At 38.1% G+C, this 20,985-nt stretch overlaps 2 protein-coding genes and 1 non-coding gene across 5 annotated transcripts; 1 reads left to right on the forward strand and 2 right to left on the reverse strand.

Annotated features, from left to right (window-relative positions):
- Positions 1-204: 204 nt before the first annotated feature.
- Positions 205-6,846, reverse strand: LOC103704498 (proteasome subunit beta type-2-B-like). Its single transcript, XM_008787815.3, has 3 exons — positions 6,560-6,846; positions 6,333-6,456; positions 205-785 (listed from the first exon to the last, which is right to left on the reverse strand). Exons 1-3 carry the CDS (start codon positions 6,715-6,717, stop codon positions 453-455), a joined length of 615 nt encoding a protein of 204 aa, XP_008786037.2. The 5' UTR covers positions 6,718-6,846; the 3' UTR covers positions 205-452.
- A 1,998-nt stretch (positions 6,847-8,844) lies between these two features.
- On the forward strand, positions 8,845-8,917 carry TRNAF-GAA. Its single transcript has one exon. It is a non-coding gene; the product is annotated as a tRNA-Phe (tRNA).
- A 6,053-nt stretch (positions 8,918-14,970) lies between these two features.
- LOC103704499 (type IV inositol polyphosphate 5-phosphatase 7) lies at positions 14,971-20,493 on the reverse strand. Of its 3 annotated transcripts, XM_039115783.1 has the most exons (15): positions 19,754-20,493; positions 19,560-19,644; positions 19,105-19,173; positions 18,852-18,939; positions 18,634-18,738; positions 18,052-18,549; positions 17,729-17,864; positions 17,345-17,538; positions 17,154-17,262; positions 16,744-16,892; positions 16,587-16,642; positions 16,296-16,335; positions 16,013-16,097; positions 15,720-15,759; positions 14,971-15,618 (listed from the first exon to the last, which is right to left on the reverse strand). In XM_039115783.1, exons 1-12 carry the CDS (start codon positions 19,781-19,783, stop codon positions 16,328-16,330), a joined length of 1,527 nt encoding a protein of 508 aa, XP_038971711.1. In that variant the 5' UTR covers positions 19,784-20,493; the 3' UTR covers positions 14,971-15,618; positions 15,720-15,759; positions 16,013-16,097; positions 16,296-16,327. The 3 variants fall into 3 exon arrangements, with proteins under 3 accessions (XP_038971711.1, XP_038971709.1, XP_038971710.1); XM_039115781.1 differs by having other exon boundaries at positions 16,296-16,642; XM_039115782.1 differs by having other exon boundaries at positions 15,720-15,762; positions 16,296-16,642.
- Between the last annotated feature and the right edge of the window lie 492 nt (positions 20,494-20,985).

The following is a 20,985-nucleotide window of genomic DNA, read 5'->3' on the forward strand; positions in this document are numbered from 1 at the left end:
GATTTTATAATATTCATTTTAAAATGTCGTAATAGTTAATACTGGATGATAAGCATCAACCATTCCATTAACTTAAATCTATGATACTAGGAACTACCACATGTTACTGGTTTCACATCACAGAATTATAGGGAATTCATATCTATCTCAGCTTCACTGACGCAAAAATAGGTTTAGTGGTTCAATATTTTAGGGTAACTCTGGTAACAGAACCTTAAAGATGTTTCAGGTTAATTATGTTTGATTGTAAATAAGTCACTAATTGCTTCTTTCAAGACAAACATAATGCAAAATGAGGAAATTGTTTGACAACTGAAATTTGGTAAAGAAAACAGAAGACCACTAGCGACGTAACACGCTATCATAATAAGTTGCATCTAAACCACATTCCTTGGTTCGTCACACAGAATCAATCCATGAGGCTCGTTCAAGAGGAAAAAGAAATAATCATCTTAAGCTGGAGCAATTCCAGCATCTTTAACTGATTCACGCCAGGCATACTCCCTTGCTCCATCCTTGTCAACAATCTTGATCACAAAGTTTGGTGGGGCAACAACCAGTCTAGATCGGATTTCCATTATGCACTTATCCACCAAATCAATTGCTTCTTCCAATGACATCCCGCTGTGATAGTGCCGATCCATCATTGATAAGCTGAAGTAGGATCCGTAACCAAATGCACCCTTTTCAATTTTGTGCAGAGTTGCAATGTAGTCAATGTAGTAGAGCGATGGACCAATATCCTTGTCGTAACCAGCCAGTAGAATATTCACAAGATATGGGTTCTGGGAAACCAAAAATCCAAAGGGTAAATCAAATTAGCATGCTCATATAATAGCTTAAAATTCAAAAATTAAATAAGTATCCCAATTCATTGCCCTAGCTTGATTGTGATTACAGGAGAAAATATTTGGTCAAAATGCTGGGATTAGACAGAGTATCTTTTTCTTTTTATGTTGGCCAATTTATGCATATGGGACCTTTCTTTTCGAATAACACTATACCAGACCGCATTAATGGTCAAAGGCTGTGACCCCCTTGGAAGTCTTAGGTTACTTCCTGGGTTCCTGATTGGGTACTGCGAGAACTTGAGATGGCTGGACAATTAGGTCTTCATCTGTCATATATCAAAATATAAATACCATAAAAGAGTGCATGTCTATTATCTAATGCAGGTTTGAGCACGCACTGCCATCAACTTTTGCCCTTTTTCTATCAAATGGGTGTATTGGATTCATCTTGATGTTCACTAATAATATGATAGGAATAACTGATACTGACGCCATAATTGACACCAGCAGCAATCAATATATTATCATGAAGTTTCAAGTTGAGATTGATATTATAATACTGAAATCAGACCAACCAACAACAAAAAAAAGAGGATGTTTCTCATACAGAGTGCAAATATTGGTACTGATACCGTTGTCTTAGAATGATGAATTGTTGATGCTAATCTAAGTATGAGAACTAGTGCATAATATAATGCTACTGGTAATGCTTTATCAAAACTAAAGCTAACAAATAATGGCAGTGAAGATAGTACAATTACTAATTTCACATGCTACCCTTGTATCAAGCAACTACGCTACTGATACTATACATATACTGAACCAAGTAGTGCTAACAAAAATACTAACACCAAGAAAAATGCTTTTGGAGAAAGGCTTTGGTAGGAAGTATAAACTCAAACTGATAATGAGAAGAAAAGTTCTTGAAGGGTTGCATGGTGTCACGAAGACGTAGGAGTTCTGAAATCACTGGCATAGGACAAAAGGTGAGGTGCCATCATGAGTGAGATTGATGCTCAAAAATAGATGCAAGGTAGTTTAGAACTGCATAACTATCATAAATAGTTTTCTTCCATAAATTTCATTAATTAAAAAATGATCCCCCTATTGGCAATCCTGCTTTCACATGAGGAGAAGAGAAAAGTAGAGGGTCTCAAACCAATAGGTCCAGTCAAACTGGAATTGGGTTCTCCCTATTCTAAAGATGGTCTTTTTGAACCAACCTGGAGGATCCATTCTGAACTCTTCTTCCCCTGTTTATTTGTCCTTTCCATCTCCCCTTCCCAATCCTCCTCTTCCTCAGCCTCTCTTCAGCACCATTGGCATGACCTCCTCGACCCCACCCACTTTGTCATATCCTCTTTGCATCTCCAATGCCTCCCCTTCAATATTTTCTTTACCTACCCCCACCTAGAACCAACTTTCTTCATCCTCTTCTTCCATATCAGCATCTCCTCAGCTTATTCCTGGGCAAAGTGCTCAAGAGGAAGAAAAAGAAAAGCAGCACCGCGACATGATTGAGATGTGTGGTCGCATCAACTTTGAGTCTAGACTCCTAACCTCTTTGTCAAGGACTTCATCTTTGAAGTTAACCCCAATCGGATATTATTAAATCTGAATTCACTAATGTGAGGCACTTGCATAGACAAGGAATGGAGCTTTGAATTCAGAAAGACTGCTTTTCTAGTCATCATCTCCCAACATAGTCACAAACTTAGGCTGTATGAATTTTTTATAGGTTTGTTCTTTGTCCATGTTTGGGGTGTGCTTGGAGCTTCATAGATCCTGTGTTTAGCTCCCTTTATCTTTCTAGTAGCTGAAATCTAGACTTTGTATGACTTGTTTTTGGCTCCTTTTAGTTTTTGAGGCCGCCTTTAAGGCTTCGTTCCACTCCTCTTCTTTCGCTCTCATCTCTGCCTTTCATCCACATCGATACCCCCGATCTATCTCTTTTCGAGGAAAACAGACAATAATGAAGAGAAGATGAGAAGAACAAATCAAGGAAGTAAGGATTTTAAGAGAAGGTCCTTTGCTGGTTTAGAATCCCATTTAGATTGGACCAAACCTATCCATTTTAGAAACTAATTTTCTTCCCAATCAGAAAGCTGGACAAGTGTCCCTTCATGTGAGGAGGAAGCAGTTATTGCAATTGCAATATATTGCAACCTAAACCACTTCCTTGCTTAGAAAGAGATTTTGAGAAAAAAAAATACAGTTATTTTATAGAATTATGGATTCTAAAAATCAAGTATTGACAAGCCTAGTCGTTTGCCTCTGCTTCTTGCGGGGCAAGAATTTATCGAGTTAGATCAGCAGAATAAGAAATTTCAAGTCTTTTGTTGATCAGGCAACACCCAAATTTGAATTGAGGATAAAGGATTTGCATCATAGACAAACAATTGAAACTACATTCTTTATTGAGCATTGCAATAGTACTGGAGTGAATCTAATTGGTGTAATACTATTTGAAAACAAGTTCAAGCAACTTATACATTAACAACATACTGAACCATAGGCACACAAATTACATTCATAGATGCAGATATGTGCATATACAATAAATGTTAGAGACATAAGGTGTAGTAGTGATAGGGGAAGAGGCAGTCTCTAGTATGGATGCGAAGGAGTTCATGGTATAAGAGGAGCAGAAAGGAGAGAAAGGTGATAAGAGTACATTGCTCCCAAACATACAGGTTTGAGCATTTCCATAAGCAAGTGTACAAGAATGTTAATACTAAAAGAAACCAATCAAAAAAATTAGATGCCGCATATATTTCATAAGGAAGACCTAAATAAAATAATTTTGGCCCGAAACTGTCAAAGCATTTGGAGAACATAAGAACACTCACAAGTTTTTCTCTTTTAAAATAACATGCAGCTCAGCCATTAGATCTCTGATCTAATGGTTTTAAGGTTTATTCACTAGTTACATTATCATCTTCAAGACAGGACCAATGGCAGGGGGTGGAATGGGATGGAAGAAAGGTAAGAAAGCTGTAGCCGCAATACCTCCAACTCTCATGTTTCCCATTATCTTTTTCTCGGATACAAGAATAGCCTCTACAGTAGTAGTCGCAATCCCCCTCTATGTGTATGGCCTCTCATATTCGATAACCAGCAACAATCACACTCGGTAGCATCCCTTAAAAGAGTTCACTGTTACCAGCTTGGCTCTCTCAAAGATGAGAATAGTAGGGATCCCTTTTTTAATTCTCCCCACTCTGCTTATCTCCCTCTCCCCAAAGCTTACTACATCCAGAACCCACTCAATCTATTTTCCTCCATTCAATTCTCCTTCTCTGAAACCCCAAGGCATTGGAATCTCATGACGAAACCATTCTGAACAAAGCTAACAATTGAGCCTAAGCAAGAAAAACACGAGTCAGCTAATTATTAAAAGAGCCTAGCTAGAGCCTCACCTTCTTTACTCAACTCAAGCTCATGCCAAGCGTGAGCTAAACATATTTATTTTGGATGTAAGCTCAAACTAGCTTCAGATTTCTTGTATTTTGCTTGTCTACACCCTTACATGTATCACTACATCTGAAAATTCACTACAGCACAATTAAAATCCTACCCCCCCCCAAAAAAAAAAACAAAAAAAAGAACCAAAGAGCTTGGCCATCACAAGTGCAGAATTATTTTCACGTATATCAAAACTCTCTAAAACTAAGGAGCCTAGACTCCCACCCAAATCATCTATTCAACAACTGAATAGCACCACATCAGGATCAAAAAGGAATACCTAAGAAATTTAGGGGGTGGGTAGTGAGGCGGTACGAAATCTCCAATCTATAGGTCACTGCAAAATCTTATCACTTGTAACTAACTCTAGACCTAATAATTATATCAAAATGATTAACCTTTGTTATATCTCACATCATCGTGCCATAGAATAAAAAACGGTCAAAGTTTTTCTCTTAGCCATAAAAATGTTGTGATGAACTTAAAAAATACTTCCCAATCGAATTGTTAAGCAGCAACACATGAACCATGGTTTTTTCTATGCCTAATCCTTTAATCAAAACATTCAGATCTTATAGCAGGCCTGGAGACAAGGAAAATAGAGTTTATTGGCAATTCAAGATTTACAATTAACAAATATTGTGAAAACATATAAAACAATGTGAATAATCTGCAAGGCCATTCAAGATACTGATGTTTCAGCTCCAGAAATTAAATTGGGTGGACTGTTAGTGTTTACCCTTATTTTGCTGACAGAAACATTGAAAATGGAATTATGAACTTAAAGTTTAAGAGACTAGAGAACTACCACTACAAGGATGAGTATAAGTGGGAGGACAAATGCTTCATTCAACTCCAAGATAAAAAGGCACTCAGAAATTGATTCTAATTCAATCTGAATAACTGTTATATAAGTTCATGAGGAATCTTATATTAAATTTAGAAACATAGGAAAAGGTGTAGATAAATAGAAATGTACACATGCACCAACATATGCCCAGACCAAAAAATATGTAAATCAAAGGGGACAAAAAGAGGTAGACCATTCAGTTGAGGAATATGCATCACCACTATATGGAGCATAGTCACAAGGAAATAAGAACATGTACGAGCTAAGAAACATTTAACGAATCAAAAGCAAAAATCTCCACTTTATGGCCCAAAAACTGGGAGAAAAAAAAAATTTAAGAGTCTATATAACAATTTGTTCATTGCAAATTCTTTTTGACTATTGTCCATCAACAGGAGAACTAGAAAAGCATTCATTCCAATTTCATAGTTCTGCTTCATCCCATTAAGAGGGCACCACAGTTTTATCTTTAATACTTTTTAGCCAGATAACGTAGAATTAGTTTTTAAAAACCAATTATGTATCTCAGTCCTAAATGCACATTACAGCAATCAAAAGCAAAAATCTCCACTTTATGGCCCAAAAACTGGGAGAAAAAAAAACTTTAAGAGTCTATATAACAATTTGTTCATTGCAAATTCTTTTTGACTATTGTCCATCAACAGGAGAACTAGAAAAGCATTCATTCCAATTTCATAGTTCTGCTTCATCCCATTAAGAGGGCACCACAGTTTTATCTTTAATACTTTTTAGCCAGATAGCGTAGAATTAGTTTTTAAAAACCAATTATGTATCTCAGTCCTAAATGCACATTACAGCAAAAAAGAGAAGGAAAAAAACATTTGATCATCTAACATTATCGACATCTTCTTTTCAATCATAAAAGACATGAAATTAAGCATACTAATGTTCAATAATCATTGGGCTTTAACCGTTTTAATCTCAAATAAGCCACAAAATTGCTTCCCCAAATATTCATTTTTCAACAATTTGACTGCATACTAGTGAACTAAGCTAAAAATCACAACTTTCTTAGCTCTTCCTCCACAACGATAGCAATTTTAATTAATACCGGTACTAAGTACCAAAACCAGACCCTATTATTTAAGATCGACCACATATAACTGATTCCCCTAACAAGAAAGAACCAAACCCCAACTTTTCGACAGATTACAAACAAAGAAACCCTAGAAAAAAAGGGTGGATTCGGAGAGATATCCGCCTACCTTCCGGAGGGCGATGGCGAGCTCGCCGCGGGTGAAGTTGGCGGCGGCAGCGGTTGTGAGAGGGATGCCGTTCCGGAATTGGTACAGGTGCACGTTCTTCTGGATGTATTCCGTGAACTGCACCCTGCCATCCACCATCAGAGCCATCAATTGAGGAATAAGCGAACAAGATCAAGACTCAAGGGAGGTGCTCATTTAAGAAAGAAAGGAAGAAGGTAGGAACGAACCGATCGCCGCCCTCGCCGGAGGCTCCGAGGAGCTTATGGGAGTCGAGGATCATGACCTTGTCCTCATTGGACTTGTGGACCAGGATCGAGTGGACGGCGGATGAGTCCGCCGCGATCAAGGCGAAGCCGTCGCCAACAAGCCCGAACACGCACTCCATCTCCCTCGCCGGAGGATTTCTCTCGAGACCAAACGAAGAACAGAAGGAAAAAAGAGCGAAGAAGAAAACAGCGAGCCGAACGTTGGGCAGAAGAGATTCGTAGAGAAGAAATAGGGACCTTTGGACTTGTAGAACAAGCAAAAGGGCAAGGAGGGATCCGGTGGTCTAGCGGATCAACTTAACGAGACTTGTTATAACTTACTCCAAATCATCATGCATACATTCATACATACATTATATATATATATATATATATATAGTTTAAAATATAATTAATAGGAAGTTATAAAAATATATATATGTTAATTTTTAAACCAAAACCAAATGTTGCATATTGCTATTATTGATCCCAAAATGGAAATTACTTTCCAGCCTTGTAAGCTAATGCGTTTAATACGATTTATGTGGACCATCACTAATAGAAGAAAAATAATCTTTGTATAATATATGAGTTGAAAGTCATGCAACATGATTAGGTGGGTACTGAATGAACTAGCACTTTATCATTCCATCGCTGGTATCGAGGTTGGAGCTACCTGAAAGGGTGTCTCCTACGCCAGACGGATGCTGGAGGCGAACTGCATGATCCTTGAAAGGGATTCCGATACGGTGATCAAGGGAATCCAAAGTCCCAAAGAGTGCTACTAGGGAGATGCGACTGCTCCTCGACATTCGTCGATTCTTAGCGAATGCGTTGCCTTTTGGGCTACCCATGTCCTTAAAGAGGCCAACAACGTTGCAAATTGGGCGGCATCCTATGCGGCTGGTCACTCCAAAGATTTTATCTGGAAGAACCACACCTTTGTTTTATCTCTATTATATTTTGTTTTACTGTCTGACTCTTTAAGTTGTACTTACATCTATTATGTGTGAGTTGCTGATGTACCAAAAAAAAAAAAAAAAAAAAGCACTTTAGGTTCTTTTACACCAGCAGCCCTTGTGTCATTTGTCTCTGGTCTAAATATATAATAAGTTATCATGTTCATTTAAGCTGGTTGATATTAACTGTGATAGTCACCTGATTATCCATTTGTCATTCTATACTAGATTGAGAGTTGCCTGCAAGTCTTTTGCTGTGTACTTGTGAATCTAAACAATGCAAACAAGAAAAATTTATAAGCAGACATGCTTTTTTTTTGCCATAGCAAACCAAGATTTATTTATCATTTTCGCTTACGAGACGGTGATTCTCGTCGCGAGAAGAGACGGCGACGGATGAGTGGACTCCAGCTTATCTCGTGACTGTTAGATAGAACAAGAATCATTAATTCACTCAAATGTTAAGAACCATGCAACTTGGCTTGTTTTGCAAACAATCATATTTGTAAGAAAAGAATGAGAGAAAGAGAGAGATATATATTATATACGTTAAAGACAGCTCTTAAGACTGGCTTGCCAGAGCTCAGCTATAAATGACGGGGTTTTGTCCACCTGCACCGACGAACGCCTGCATGGGCACAAAAATTGGTCGTTAAGAACTTAGAAGATGACTTGGAGAGATGTGAGCGATAGTTGTATGTGGGTGACCTCAAACATGCCAGGAGTGGCTCCAGGCTGGAGGAGGCTGACTATAATGAGCTTCTCGTTACTATCTTTGTTTTTTTTTTTCCGCTCTAGAATAAAAGCATCATACATGACATGTATAGATACAGCCAAAAAAATCAAAAAGCAATACATCATGGAGAGCACTTAGCAACTCCATTTCTTCCACCTCTAGATGGTCCTCTGAATGATTGGCGACAAAAGATGCAATCCAATTTATAGTACTCCAGCGTGCACGAGCACTGCAAGCATGAATATAGAGTGAGCCAGCAGAGCGAGCAGAAGCAGAGATGGTGCGAGCATAGGCGCGAAGAAAAATATTGAGAAGAGAGGAGAGAGCGAGGTCAGGAAAGAAATGGCCAGTCGAGCAAAGGCCCTGAGGAGGAATTCCAGCAATGTCAGCAACAATGCCAGGGCCAAAATCCGAATTTTAGGAACCTTCATTAATTTGTCCTTCGGGGTGGTGCGTGAATGGATAGGGGACGTTCCCTCTCCCGTGGTGGTCGTCGTCTTCTTGATTTGATGGATTATAAGCGTTATATAACTCTAATCATAACTATATTACAATAAGCTTCACACACCCAAGCGGGGATAGCTCAGTTGGGAGAGCGTCAGACTGAAGATCTGAAGGTCGCGTGTTCGATCCACGCTCACCGCAATGTTTTTGAAATTTATTCAACCAGTTTAATTTTTATTTTTGAATGTCAATAAAATTTGGAAAATAAAAATTTCAAATTGACCCTTTTTAGAAATTGTTCTAATATTTTATATTATCTTTCAAAATAAGAAAAGTATTAATTAAAACTTCCGGAAATCAAGAGTATTTTGAAATTAATTCAACATTTTTAATATTTTGCTTTATAGATAAGAGGATTTGGAAATGGTAAAATTTACTATTGCTAGCAAGTTTAGTTGTCGTTAACTTATCACTCAATAAATTATTTGAAAAAAATATCATTTTATAAGTTAATAATTGATTCAACCACAAAAACCTAATAAACTCGAAATGGTGAACTACAATTAGTTGGGAGAGAATAAATACTAAATTCTAGTTCATAAGTTAGGTAGGTTGTGGCTCAAATGTGAAAGTTGAGATTGGAAGATGTTTCTCATTTTTTGAGTTATATGAGGGATATATTGTACAAAAGACTAAATTATTCTATGATTTCAGGCAAATATGTGAAATAGAAGTTCATGTAGAGCATTTCCTTCCCTTGTTATTCCTCGAATGTTTCATGTATTGTTTAGGAATTGTAACCACAAACTAATCGAAATTCCTAAGTGAATAATACTTTGCAACTTTACAGAACCCTAAACCATGGATCATAAGAAATCCATGTATAAATCAAAAGATAGGATTATGCTCTTGTGGCAAACTAGTTTATGAATAGGAATAGTAATACAGTGATGCAATTCAACCAATTACAAATTCTTGCAGGGGAACTAGATTAGTACCTAATTGGTTCACATATCGCATCATTAGAATATTTGTAGTCAATTGTGCTGAAGCAACAGCATGACAAGCAACATAAACATACGAACTCATATTTTTTGTTGTTTCTTTTGATCTCTCTTATATAATTAATATATTAGCAACATTTTTCTTGAACAAGGATAAATCTTCGTAGGTTAACTTGCATAAGGTTCCACTCTCATTTTTTGAGTTATATGAGGGATATATTGTACAAAAGACTAAATTATTCTATGATTTCAGGCAAATATGTGAAATAGAAGTTCATGTAGAGCATTTCCTTCCCTTGTTATTCCTCGAATGTTTCATGTATTGTTTAGGAATTGTAACCACAAACTAATCGAAATTCCTAAGTGAATAATACTTTGCAACTTTACAGAACCCTAAACCATGGATCATAAGAAATCCATGTATAAATCAAAAGATAGGATTATGCTCTTGTGGCAAACTAGTTTATGAATAGGAATAGTAATACAGTGATGCAATTCAACCAATTACAAATTCTTGCAGGGGAACTAGATTAGTACCTAATTGGTTCACATATCGCATCATTAGAATATTTGTAGTCAATTGTGCTGAAGCAACAGCATGACAAGCAACATAAACATACGAACTCATATTTTTTGTTGTTTCTTTTGATCTCTCTTATATAATTAATATATTAGCAACATTTTTCTTGAACAAGGATAAATCTTCGTAGGTTAACTTGCATAAGGTTCCACTCTCATTTTTTGAGTTATATGAGGGATATATTGTACAAAAGACTAAATTATTCTATGATTTCAGGCAAATATGTGAAATAGAAGTTCATGTAGAGCATTTCCTTCCCTTGTTATTCCTCGAATGTTTCATGTATTGTTTAGGAATTGTAACCACAAACTAATCGAAATTCCTAAGTGAATAATACTTTGCAACTTTACAGAACCCTAAACCATGGATCATAAGAAATCCATGTATAAATCAAAAGATAGGATTATGCTCTTGTGGCAAACTAGTTTATGAATAGGAATAGTAATACAGTGATGCAATTCAACCAATTACAAATTCTTGCAGGGGAACTAGATTAGTACCTAATTGGTTCACATATCGCATCATTAGAATATTTGTAGTCAATTGTGCTGAAGCAACAGCATGACAAGCAACATAAACATACGAACTCATATTTTTTGTTGTTTCTTTTGATCTCTCTTATATAATTAATATATTAGCAACATTTTTCTTGAACAAGGATAAATCTTCGTAGGTTAACTTGCATAAGGTTCCACTCTCATTTTTTGAGTTATATGAGGGATATATTGTACAAAAGACTAAATTATTCTATGATTTCAGGCAAATATGTGAAATAGAAGTTCATGTAGAGCATTTCCTTCCCTTGTTATTCCTCGAATGTTTCATGTATTGTTTAGGAATTGTAACCACAAACTAATCGAAATTCCTAAGTGAATAATACTTTGCAACTTTACAGAACCCTAAACCATGGATCATAAGAAATCCATGTATAAATCAAAAGATAGGATTATGCTCTTGTGGCAAACTAGTTTATGAATAGGAATAGTAATACAGTGATGCAATTCAACCAATTACAAATTCTTGCAGGGGAACTAGATTAGTACCTAATTGGTTCACATATCGCATCATTAGAATATTTGTAGTCAATTGTGCTGAAGCAACAGCATGACAAGCAACATAAACATACGAACTCATATTTTTTGTTGTTTCTTTTGATCTCTCTTATATAATTAATATATTAGCAACATTTTTCTTGAACAAGGATAAATCTTCGTAGGTTAACTTGCATAAGGTTCCACTCTCTAATCACATCATAGGAGAGTCTCCATGACGATGTAACACAACTTTGACCAAGATTTTTGCCTTCGCTGATAATTGGTTCTTTGATGCTGCCAAGAACTATACGTTTACAGAAAAGACTTGAATTTGTGATGGGAGGCTACTTGCTTTAGAAAGAGTATTAGAGATGCTCTCTAACATGCTTGAAACCATGAGGTTTGAAAATACATTAAAAGAATTGTTGTGGTTGAAATTTGGCCTAAGGGTGACCACGCCGGAGGAAGCTGAGAAGACGCCGGTCGGGACGGAGAAAGGGAGCCACCTCTTGCGCTCCTGTACCTGCACAAAGCCTTGGCCGGTGATTCCGGCGAAGGCCGTCCGATGGCTAAGTTAGCCGAGTTTTTGGAGAGGTTTCTGAATGTTTTGAATTGCTTCTAATGGCTTACCGAAGGCCTTTTTCTACATCCTTTTTATAGAGAAAGGGTCTCGGCCGTTACTTGAAGTCTCGGACCGTACTGTGATCAGCTAGCCATTAGCTGAAGGTGGCGTGAATCACGGAGATCAATCCCGCGGGCCGAGAATTTGAGAGATATCTTTCCAGATTTGTTCTGAGGATCTGCCACGTCATTCCAAACGGAAGCAGTTGAGGTGGGCTCTTCAGTGCATTGTGTGCACACTCCTTCTCGAGGCATTACCTGATGGTATGCGAGGGCCAATCATCAATGCCTCCCCCCTCCAAGGCGGCCATCATGATGACCGGCCTTTAATACCGCGATCCAAAAAGATCTGCTGTGGGAGCTTCTCTGCCACGTGGCATAATCTGACCGCTCGGCTGCCCGAGCAGGCCGATTAGAGCCGTTGAGGTAGACTATATAAGGCCTTGGGGGGGAACCGTTCCTTTTGTGCTGAGGATCCACAGAATTTTTGACGGAATCAAAGTTGACAGGGCTGAGGTTGGCTTGGCCTTTTGCGGGGTCCGAGGTTGGCCTGGCCTCTGTCCAAGGTCGGCTCGACCTTCGACGGGGTCCGAGGTCGACTCAACTCTTAGCAGGGCTGAGGCTGGGCATGCTTGGCAGGAATTGGGTGGTTCCATGCTGGAGTAGGACGATCTATTTTGCCTTCCATCAAGAATAGTATTTTTTTTTAATATGTGCTATTTCAACATCTCTTCCCTCTTTTTATGAGGGCACGAGGGTTGGAAATACATGGGGAAATAGAATTTTTATTATTTTGATGAAGAAAATGGTCTTTTTAGCACTACCCAACCTATTAGATGCTGTCACATGATTAATACCAAGCACACAGACATAGGAATGTACATTCTTGCACATCTCCATATGATTTTACCAAGCGGTGAGTCACTTGACTTCTTTATTCTATGGGAATCTTCTAATCTAGTTACTGCCTGAGTCTATCCGTATTCATGTTTACAGAAGAAATCCAAACCTTAAAAAAGTATTAAGTGAAAATTTTCTATACACCAACACGTACCACCACATCTTGCTGGGGATCGGCGCACATGAATCGAAAAAAAAAAAAGTGCAGTAAACTGGATGCAGACGCAAATGATTAATTACACAGAAACTCGGAGATTAAACCTAAAGGATTAGAATGATCGTGACTCCATAAAGCTTCTAGTTGTAACTCTACGGTGCTTCTTTTGCGCCGAAGAATTACCTACCATCATAGGTAACTGCTACATCATTTTATTTGGAGACGGACAACTTTCGTTTATTCCAAAAATATCTTCGAAGGCTTTTCAAATCGTATTATTCTTGAAAGCGATTCTACTATGGTGGTTGAGTAGATCTGGAGACAGAGACGCACGGTTGAGAATCGGTCGTTGATCTATGAGAATCGTAGATTGATGGAGAAGTGTAACTCGCATCAAACTTCACACATATACGGAGAGGCCAACATGACTACCAACTGAGTGGCTTACTATATAGCCCACCACTTCAGTGGTTCGTCTAAGTGGATAGTGGGTCTGTGCCATGATCTTTACGTAGTCTTCTGTGTTGGTCGTATTCATATTCATAGTGCGTGAGCTGTTGTTGTACCAAAAAATAAAATAATCTACGGTGCATCACAGGAAAAAAAAAAAAAACTGTCTTTGAGATAGATGGCATGGCAGCTATCCACAACGGTACTACACTCTGCCGTGCAGAAATCTCAATGTAGAGATCCGGTTTGTAGGATTTTTAGTACCAACTTTGCTTCTTAAAACTCGGGCCGGCGACCAACCCTTCCATTAAAAAACAAAGAAGAAGAAAAAGTTTGTCTCCTAACATGGACGACTGAACTGTACCTAAAAAAGAAATGAAACCTGATTTTTATTTTATTTATTTTTTTGGGCTAATAATTCTTCACTCAAACAACATGAGAGGTTTGCCTATTATTGTATACAAGGATACAAAATACTTCTTCCATGTTAAAAGACCTGCTCGGTGATAAGAGTAGAACTGTTAAAAATGTTTATATCATATTTTTAACCAATCAAAACTTTAGATACTATTATGCAATTAAGAATAAAAAATAGTTTCATAAAAAGTAAAATAAATTGGAATAGATCTAGATATTGGTTGGTTAGATAGTAGAAATAAATGAATAATGATTCTCAAGAGAAATTAGATCCCTCTATTGGCTCGAATAAAGCTGTCTGATGACCAAGTAAAGTCCCAGATGGAGCCAAGTATATGAACGCTTCAGGGAGACAACTTTGAACGCTGAAACCAATAAGAGCATCGAAATCCACAGTTGGATTCAGAAATGCAGAATTTTGTATAGACTTGGAACCATGCATGGTCTTCTAAATTTTTATCTAAGAACTCCGGATTACAGCTTTGAATCCCATGGAAGTCTGCTATGATATGAACTTAAAACATGTTTTGTTACATGTGAATCCAATCCTACAAGACTTGGATCTAATTTCTTACATATACATCAATTATATTGAAGGGAGTTGGTCACAGTTCTCAGCATTAACGAGACTGGATTTTCCTTTGAGAAGAAGAGCACTTCGATAGTTCTTGAAAGTGCTTCGATCCTGCTGTCTAAGAACGTTGCACGCTTCTGAATTCTAAAGACTTGGTTCATTAGGTAAGGGCAAATACAACGAGGCTAATTTAGATCATAAATTTGAACCAATGGCCTAAGGACACATGGAGCTTTCAGCCATCAAGAGGGGAGTCAAAAAAGCGTTTTATTCTAATAAACAAAAAAAATATATTTTTGCCATCCCTCTGACCATTTTTTTAGTCGTTAAAATTCGAACCCAAGAGTGCCCACAAGGTCTGTCATTTGCCTGCTTTTTATGCTCTCTACAATTGGAAAGGAGTAGAAAACAAAGTAACCTTCAAAGACCATCAATGGTACAAGCTTTTTCAGCTAAAACAATAAGCCATGCCCTCTGAACAACAAATCATAGCTAAAACAATAGGAAAGAAGCAATAGAAAACAAAGTAACCTCCAAAGACCATCAATGGTACAAACTTTTTCAGCTAAAACAATAAGCCATGCCCTCTGAAACAACAAATAATAGCTACATTCTTTTATCACCAAGCAATGAGTATGAATGCAGAGGTCATCCTCACTTTCCAACTTATACAACATAGAAGAACTATACACAATTATTTGCCCAAAATCATTCTCCTACTTCTCGAGCTACAAAAAATTCCCTACAACTTGCTCAGAAGAATCATGCCCTGTATCATGACTTGGCTTATATGGCAAACAACACCTTTCCACATTGCGTTCTTTCATCTTGTCATGGCTTCATTTTATTAATAGGCGATAAGGAACTTGAATTTAGGCACCTTCCTGATCAAATCGCAAACAACTCTTAAAGAGTTCTTCCATCTTGTCATGGCTCCATTTTATTAATTGGCAATAGGGAACTTGAAATTAGGCATCATCTTCCTGGATCAAATTGCTGATCTCCATTATCAACTGACTGCTTGGGCAGAACACTAAAATGAGTCTTAAGAATGCCAAACAAGCTGGTGGAGTGACATAGCAGCTGATTTATTGTGGAATAAGTTTTTCATTTGATGTGTTTGCTTTATGGACTTGGTTAGTGACAAAATTTGAACAGCCATTTCCTGTTAAAACCAAGAAGAGAAGCAGTCAGTACTAATGGTTAATCTGCTAATACAAGCAACAATGGTAAAAGCAAACCAAAACAAAAGAGAAAGGGAATTACTTTTGCGGTGGTATTTCTGGGAATGTTTCTTCTTTGGTCTCTGCTGGCAAGCCACAGAAGAAATAAGTCTCACAAAGCTGAATGATTAATTTGTTTTTTTCAACATTTTCCCATGATAGGATTCCAGTTTTCTCTTCTTATAAAAGCAAAGTAATGACAAACTGATAGAGATAAATCATCTAACCCAATGCACGACAAAATGCAAAGATCCTAAGATAACCAAATTTAGTGTTGCATAAGGTTATATATATAAGAAGAATCGGTAAAGGTTAGTTATACTAAAAGATGACTACCTGCTTGCTTAACTGGATTATTGCCCTCCGAAATTCAGAAAGAGATTAAAGCTTGTTTCTTTGGATTCAAGAGATGCAGAATAACCTACATTATCATAGAGCACATTTCAGTACTTCAATAAAGCGGAAAAATATATGCAAGAGGATTCTACAGTTGTTACTCCAAAAATATTAAAAAAAAAAATTATAGTAGCCGCCAATAACTCTTCATAGGTTTAGTAATATCTTTTTGATGGGTACATGCAATTGAAAGAATATGTGGGCATCTTTCATCATCACTTACCTTATGAAAAAACACTGGTGCTCTGTTTCCTTTCAGGTCTCTGCACATAGCAAAAACAACTATATATTTTCTTCCATCAAAAAAGAATCACTTTAACATAGGTCCTCTACAGTTGGCCCCATCAATAGAAGTTGAGATCAGTGTATCCATGTGGGTATGGCAAAAGTTCTTCAACTTCTATTCTAGAGCTAGAACAACCCAAGTTCTTTCTGCTTCGGCTATGACTGATTATTTCAACCTCTGCTGAAAAAATGCTGTACACTGGTCTATGGTCGGAGAATCTGGACTCACCACGAACATAAGCCAATTGATTGAGGCCTCTTCCATACCATAAAATGCGGTCACACCTTCACAATACAAATAGCGCAATTAGCTTTGCAAACTCAAATTAAACAATAGGATATGAAAAATTTTACATCCTGCAAGATGCCGTGCTTTGAGCTTTTACCATGCTGGTGTCCGCCGCTTCTCTTTAGAATGCATGTCATCCCCCGCATATCGATCTGAGTTAGTTGAATATTTATATGTTGGAGGGAAATATATTCTTCCTTCTTTCCAGCCCTCAAAAACACGACCACATCCTTGCTCTATCCGAAGCTGTTAAAGACATAAGAGATTTGGTTCCATGCTTCACAATAATTAAGAAAAGAAGAACAGAAGAATCATGGCTTTCTCTAAGTTCCAAGAGAACCTCCCTCTTTCCTCCTCTAATATAGAGAAAGTAAAGAAAATAATAGGTATTCTTGGGACACTGAAAGCCATCATGCATAGAAGATTTTCAAGACACCGAAAGCCAGACTAAGAAGCCCTGCTAATATATATAATAGTTGTCCAGCACTTAGCAATTGGGAAAACTACCTGATCTCTTTGCAGCAATGCTCCCCAGTTTCGCATTTCAACTAGAGCCTTTGCTGAGCGATATGAAAGAGCGACGCGGTAATTCAAGTCCCCAAGCCATATTATCCGACTGAAATAAATAAGAAAAGTGCAAGCTTAAAATAAATTTAAATTATTTCTCTCGGTCAGTCAAATCTAAAAAGTGGGCTTACTCATGCTCAAGAATTGTTTCAGGTGACTTTTCATCAGCAACACCATGCACCCATGGAAATCTAGTTTTCCTCAGAATCTCCATGACATCAGAGTTCCTTCGTAGCTCATCTCCCTCCTTCTGCCCTGATGTCAAGTGACTGCAGATGAAGCAGAAGCTTGTTTGGTGCAAAGACATGCTAATGGAAATTGATCCCTGAACGAAGGACAATATCCTCCACTTTACTCATGATGTTCAAAAATCACCAAAATGGATAAAGCACTGATAGAGCATCAATTTCTTGCAAAAAGGTCTTAGTTAATGTTGAAAGTGAAGTAATATTAAATAGTAACTTGTTTAAGCATTGTGGGGGGGGGGGGAGTTAATCTGAATCCGTGACATTTACCTTGTTACCGAGATAACCCATTAAACCTCTGCCAACACAAGATACCTTCAAGTTCTTTACATCATCTCTAATTTCACTCCTCACCCATACTGTGAGAAATATCCCAACCATCTGCTTACTTGCCACCGAGCAGTACCTGGCATTGTCCCAAGTTCAAATTTAAGACTATTTCAGCAATGGCAGAGGCTTGAGCATAGAGAACAAAGTGTAAAGTTAAATCATGATTGAAAAAGGAAGGAAAAGCTTCACATAGAGTTAGAAAAACATTAGACCAAAATTGTCAAAAAAATTATGAAAATTTAACAAGTCTTGCAAAGGGCTACCTAGATTTTCCTGATGGTCTCTCCCTCTCTTCCACTGATGAATCACCATAGCCATATGACATTGGTGAAAAAATGACAGTACTAGGTGACTCCATGCCAAAATTCTCATCATCAGATGACCCACACCATCTAAAATTGGGATCAAAATCACTTGGTCTGCTCCCAAAGCTGACACGTTCGCAGACACTGAATCGACGATCCAGCCTTGACTGTGGGACCATGATATCTCCATCAATTCTTAAACTGCGGCTCAGGGACTGGAACGACCGTCGATGAAGCAGCGATGAACTCTTTTGCCTCATTGCCGAACCCTCAAAGTCGGCATCAAGCTCAGCAATTGGATTGGGAACAGGGGAGGGCGTGTGGTAGCTTACACTACCACCAGTGCCAGGAAGATTGTTCAGTGTCTTTCTAATGAGAGCCATCCATTTTCTTGCTGGGCCATTGTCTTCGGAACCTAGAACATTCCCAGCATTCAAAGGAACAATCTCCTGAAACCTAAGAAGCGGCAAGGATTTAATTAATGAGATTTATGTTAACCATCAAGAAGTTGCATGCTTCACATTTAGTGTAGAGATATACCCCAAAACATAAATATCAGCAGGAGGATAAGCATGGAGCCAGTCCTCAAGTTTCAAGGAATTTGAGGGGGATTTTCCTCCTACATTCCATGTTGCGACAAACATTCTACACACCAAGTGGAGAAGAAGATTAAAGGTTCGTATCACACATTGGAAGACACATTGTAATTAGCAAGTGAGGAAGCTAAATAAGGTTGATGGGGAGATAATCCGAATTACTTGTATTCCTGAGTATCTGTAACTTGAGCTGATTCCAGATCATTCCTTCCTCGCCAAACTCGATCCGTGCTCCGTTTGGACAATCTCTCTGAGGATCCATGGGAAATTAGCAGGCAACGAGAGACAGTATTTAAGGTGCAGCCGATTCGAGGAATCAAAGGAATTTGAAGAAGAAGAACAAAAGAAAGAAACGCAAGCAGCAGCTTAGATGTGGTCCAAAGATATTAGGCAGGGAGGAGCCTGGCACTCTAACCTGTTCGGCTTTTCTTGACTGTGGATGCCTCTCTCTCTGAGAAGCTGGTCCTCCATTTTTCATCACCTCCTGTAAAGAACAAGCAATTAAAAAAAAGAGGAGATGAAGATTAAAAAGGCTGTCGCTTGAGTCCTTGAGTACTGTTGTCTTCATCAGAGATATGAACTTATACATTGAAATTATTTTTTTTAAAAAAAAGGAATAAGGATTGCAGAATTTATCAAGGGATGCTGAAGGAAAATCTCAGATATTTTGTGAAAATTAAATATATCTATTTACAACAATATGGATCCAAGGGAAAGAAGAGATCTTTAGGAACAAAAAGAAATAGAAGTATAGAACCGAGCCTCAAATCCAAGAGCTGGAGACTTCTACACTTAAAATCCCAGAAAAAGGAAATCACAACTAGTAACAGAGAACTGAGGCCAAATCCAGAAGAGAAGCAATGGACTTACCTCTGCCAACAACATCATCTGCATTAAAGTCCTGAGCTTTGCCCTTGATGCTGAACCACTTTCTGACTGTCTTGGACCATGATAGCTTCTCCCACAAAATTAGGGGAAGAAACTTAAATCAGCAATCCTAAAGACAAAATATATTAACTACATCAAAATGAAGGAAAAAATTTTTTCTTTTGAGGGGAAAAAACCTTGCTTTTCTTCGAATTTTCATCTCTCATGTTTCAGAACTCCTTCATACAGCTTCGAAGAAATGGTGCCCCCTCCCGTCCTCCACCTCCTTCAAAAGACTTTACCTCTGTTGCCGATGAAATGAAGTGGAAACAGAAAAAAATTGGATCTTTACCCTAATACTGCTAACAAACAGAAGAAAACCAAGGGGGGAGTGGCCCAGCTCTTTCCTCTAACACACCATTCCCCAATTTTTTTCCACCGAAACAGATCAGAAAGCAGAGCTTCCAAGCAGAAAACGATGGATGGTTTGTTTTTCTTCCCCCACCAGTCGAAATAGTTTCTAGGCTTTGTATAAGACTCACAAAGAACTCAACCATATACTGTAAAAGGAAAAAAGGAGGCCTTTTGCTCCTTCCTCACTGGGATTTCGAGATAAAACTCAAGTATCGGAACCAAAAAGATTAAAAAAAACTTGGAGTGGAGTAGTATAGGCTTGAAAACAAATGCAGTGGAGTTTAAAAATAGGATTTTGGAGACAAACAAAGCAATGCAGACACTGAACAACAGAGAACAAGAGAAGATGGGGGAGGGAAGGAAGGACACACGCTCTCTCCTTCGAAACCTCGTTCTCAGAATTACCGCAAAGTATCCAATCTGAAGAGAATAAAGCGCAAGGATTGAGCCCTCCTCTCTCCTTTATCCCACTCCCCTCCCCCCTCTCTCTTTCTCTCTCTCTCTCTCACTCTCTGTCTCTCCTTTTTTTCTCTCTCTCTTCTTCCTACTCTCCCCCCCTCTCGAGGCCTTTTGCCCCAAATCCAAGGCCAACCCAGAACAGGGCAAGGCAATAAAAAAATATTTTTGAAATTTTAGTCATGGTTAAAAAAAAAAAAGTTAAAACAGAGCTGCCCGGCAGCCGCCCGGGCCAGGTCACACTCCTCAGTATCTGCCTCCCACCTCTTGCCCGCGGTCAGTTTGCTGCCCCCTGCTCCATTTCGCCTTCCTCCCATGGGGACAGGGGAAGAAAAAGCAGGCAGTGGGGTAAAAAAAAAGTTAAAGATGAGAGCGTATTTGAGAGGGAGATGCGGATACAAATCCCCTCTTCTTTTTCTTTTTTAATAGTAAGTGTGGTGGTACGTATTTTTGTACGAATATGTGTGTTTTTTTAATGGTTCATTTTCTCAAATAGTTTTTTGCAAGAGCATAGGTAGGTATGTTTTGGTAGGTCTTTATTAGTGTGGGGTTTGTGAGG

Source organism: Phoenix dactylifera, unplaced genomic scaffold, assembly GCF_009389715.1.
Source record: "Phoenix dactylifera cultivar Barhee BC4 unplaced genomic scaffold, palm_55x_up_171113_PBpolish2nd_filt_p 000007F, whole genome shotgun sequence".
Lineage (NCBI taxonomy): Eukaryota > Viridiplantae > Streptophyta > Magnoliopsida > Arecales > Arecaceae > Phoenix > Phoenix dactylifera.

Bases quoted from the DNA above. Each gene is read 5' to 3' on its own strand.
- LOC103704498 (XM_008787815.3), bottom strand. From the start codon at position 6,717: ATGGAGTGCGTGTTCGGGCTTGTTGGCGACGGCTTCGCCTTGATCGCG. The intron at 6,457-6,559 runs GTTCGTTCCTAC...GGTGGATGGCAG, and splicing joins TCCGGCGAGGGCGGCGATCG to GGTGCAGTTCACGGAATACA. The intron at 786-6,332 runs GTAGGCGGATAT...TTGGTTTCCCAG, and splicing joins TCGCCATCGCCCTCCGGAAG to AACCCATATCTTGTGAATAT.
- LOC103704499 (XM_039115781.1), bottom strand. From the start codon at position 19,783: ATGAGAGATGAAAATTCGAAGAAAAGCAAG. The intron at 18,739-18,851 runs GTAATTCGGATT...CTTGGTGTGTAG, and splicing joins ACAGATACTCAGGAATACAA to AATGTTTGTCGCAACATGGA. The intron at 18,550-18,633 runs GTATATCTCTAC...GCCGCTTCTTAG, and splicing joins GCTGATATTTATGTTTTGGG to GTTTCAGGAGATTGTTCCTT.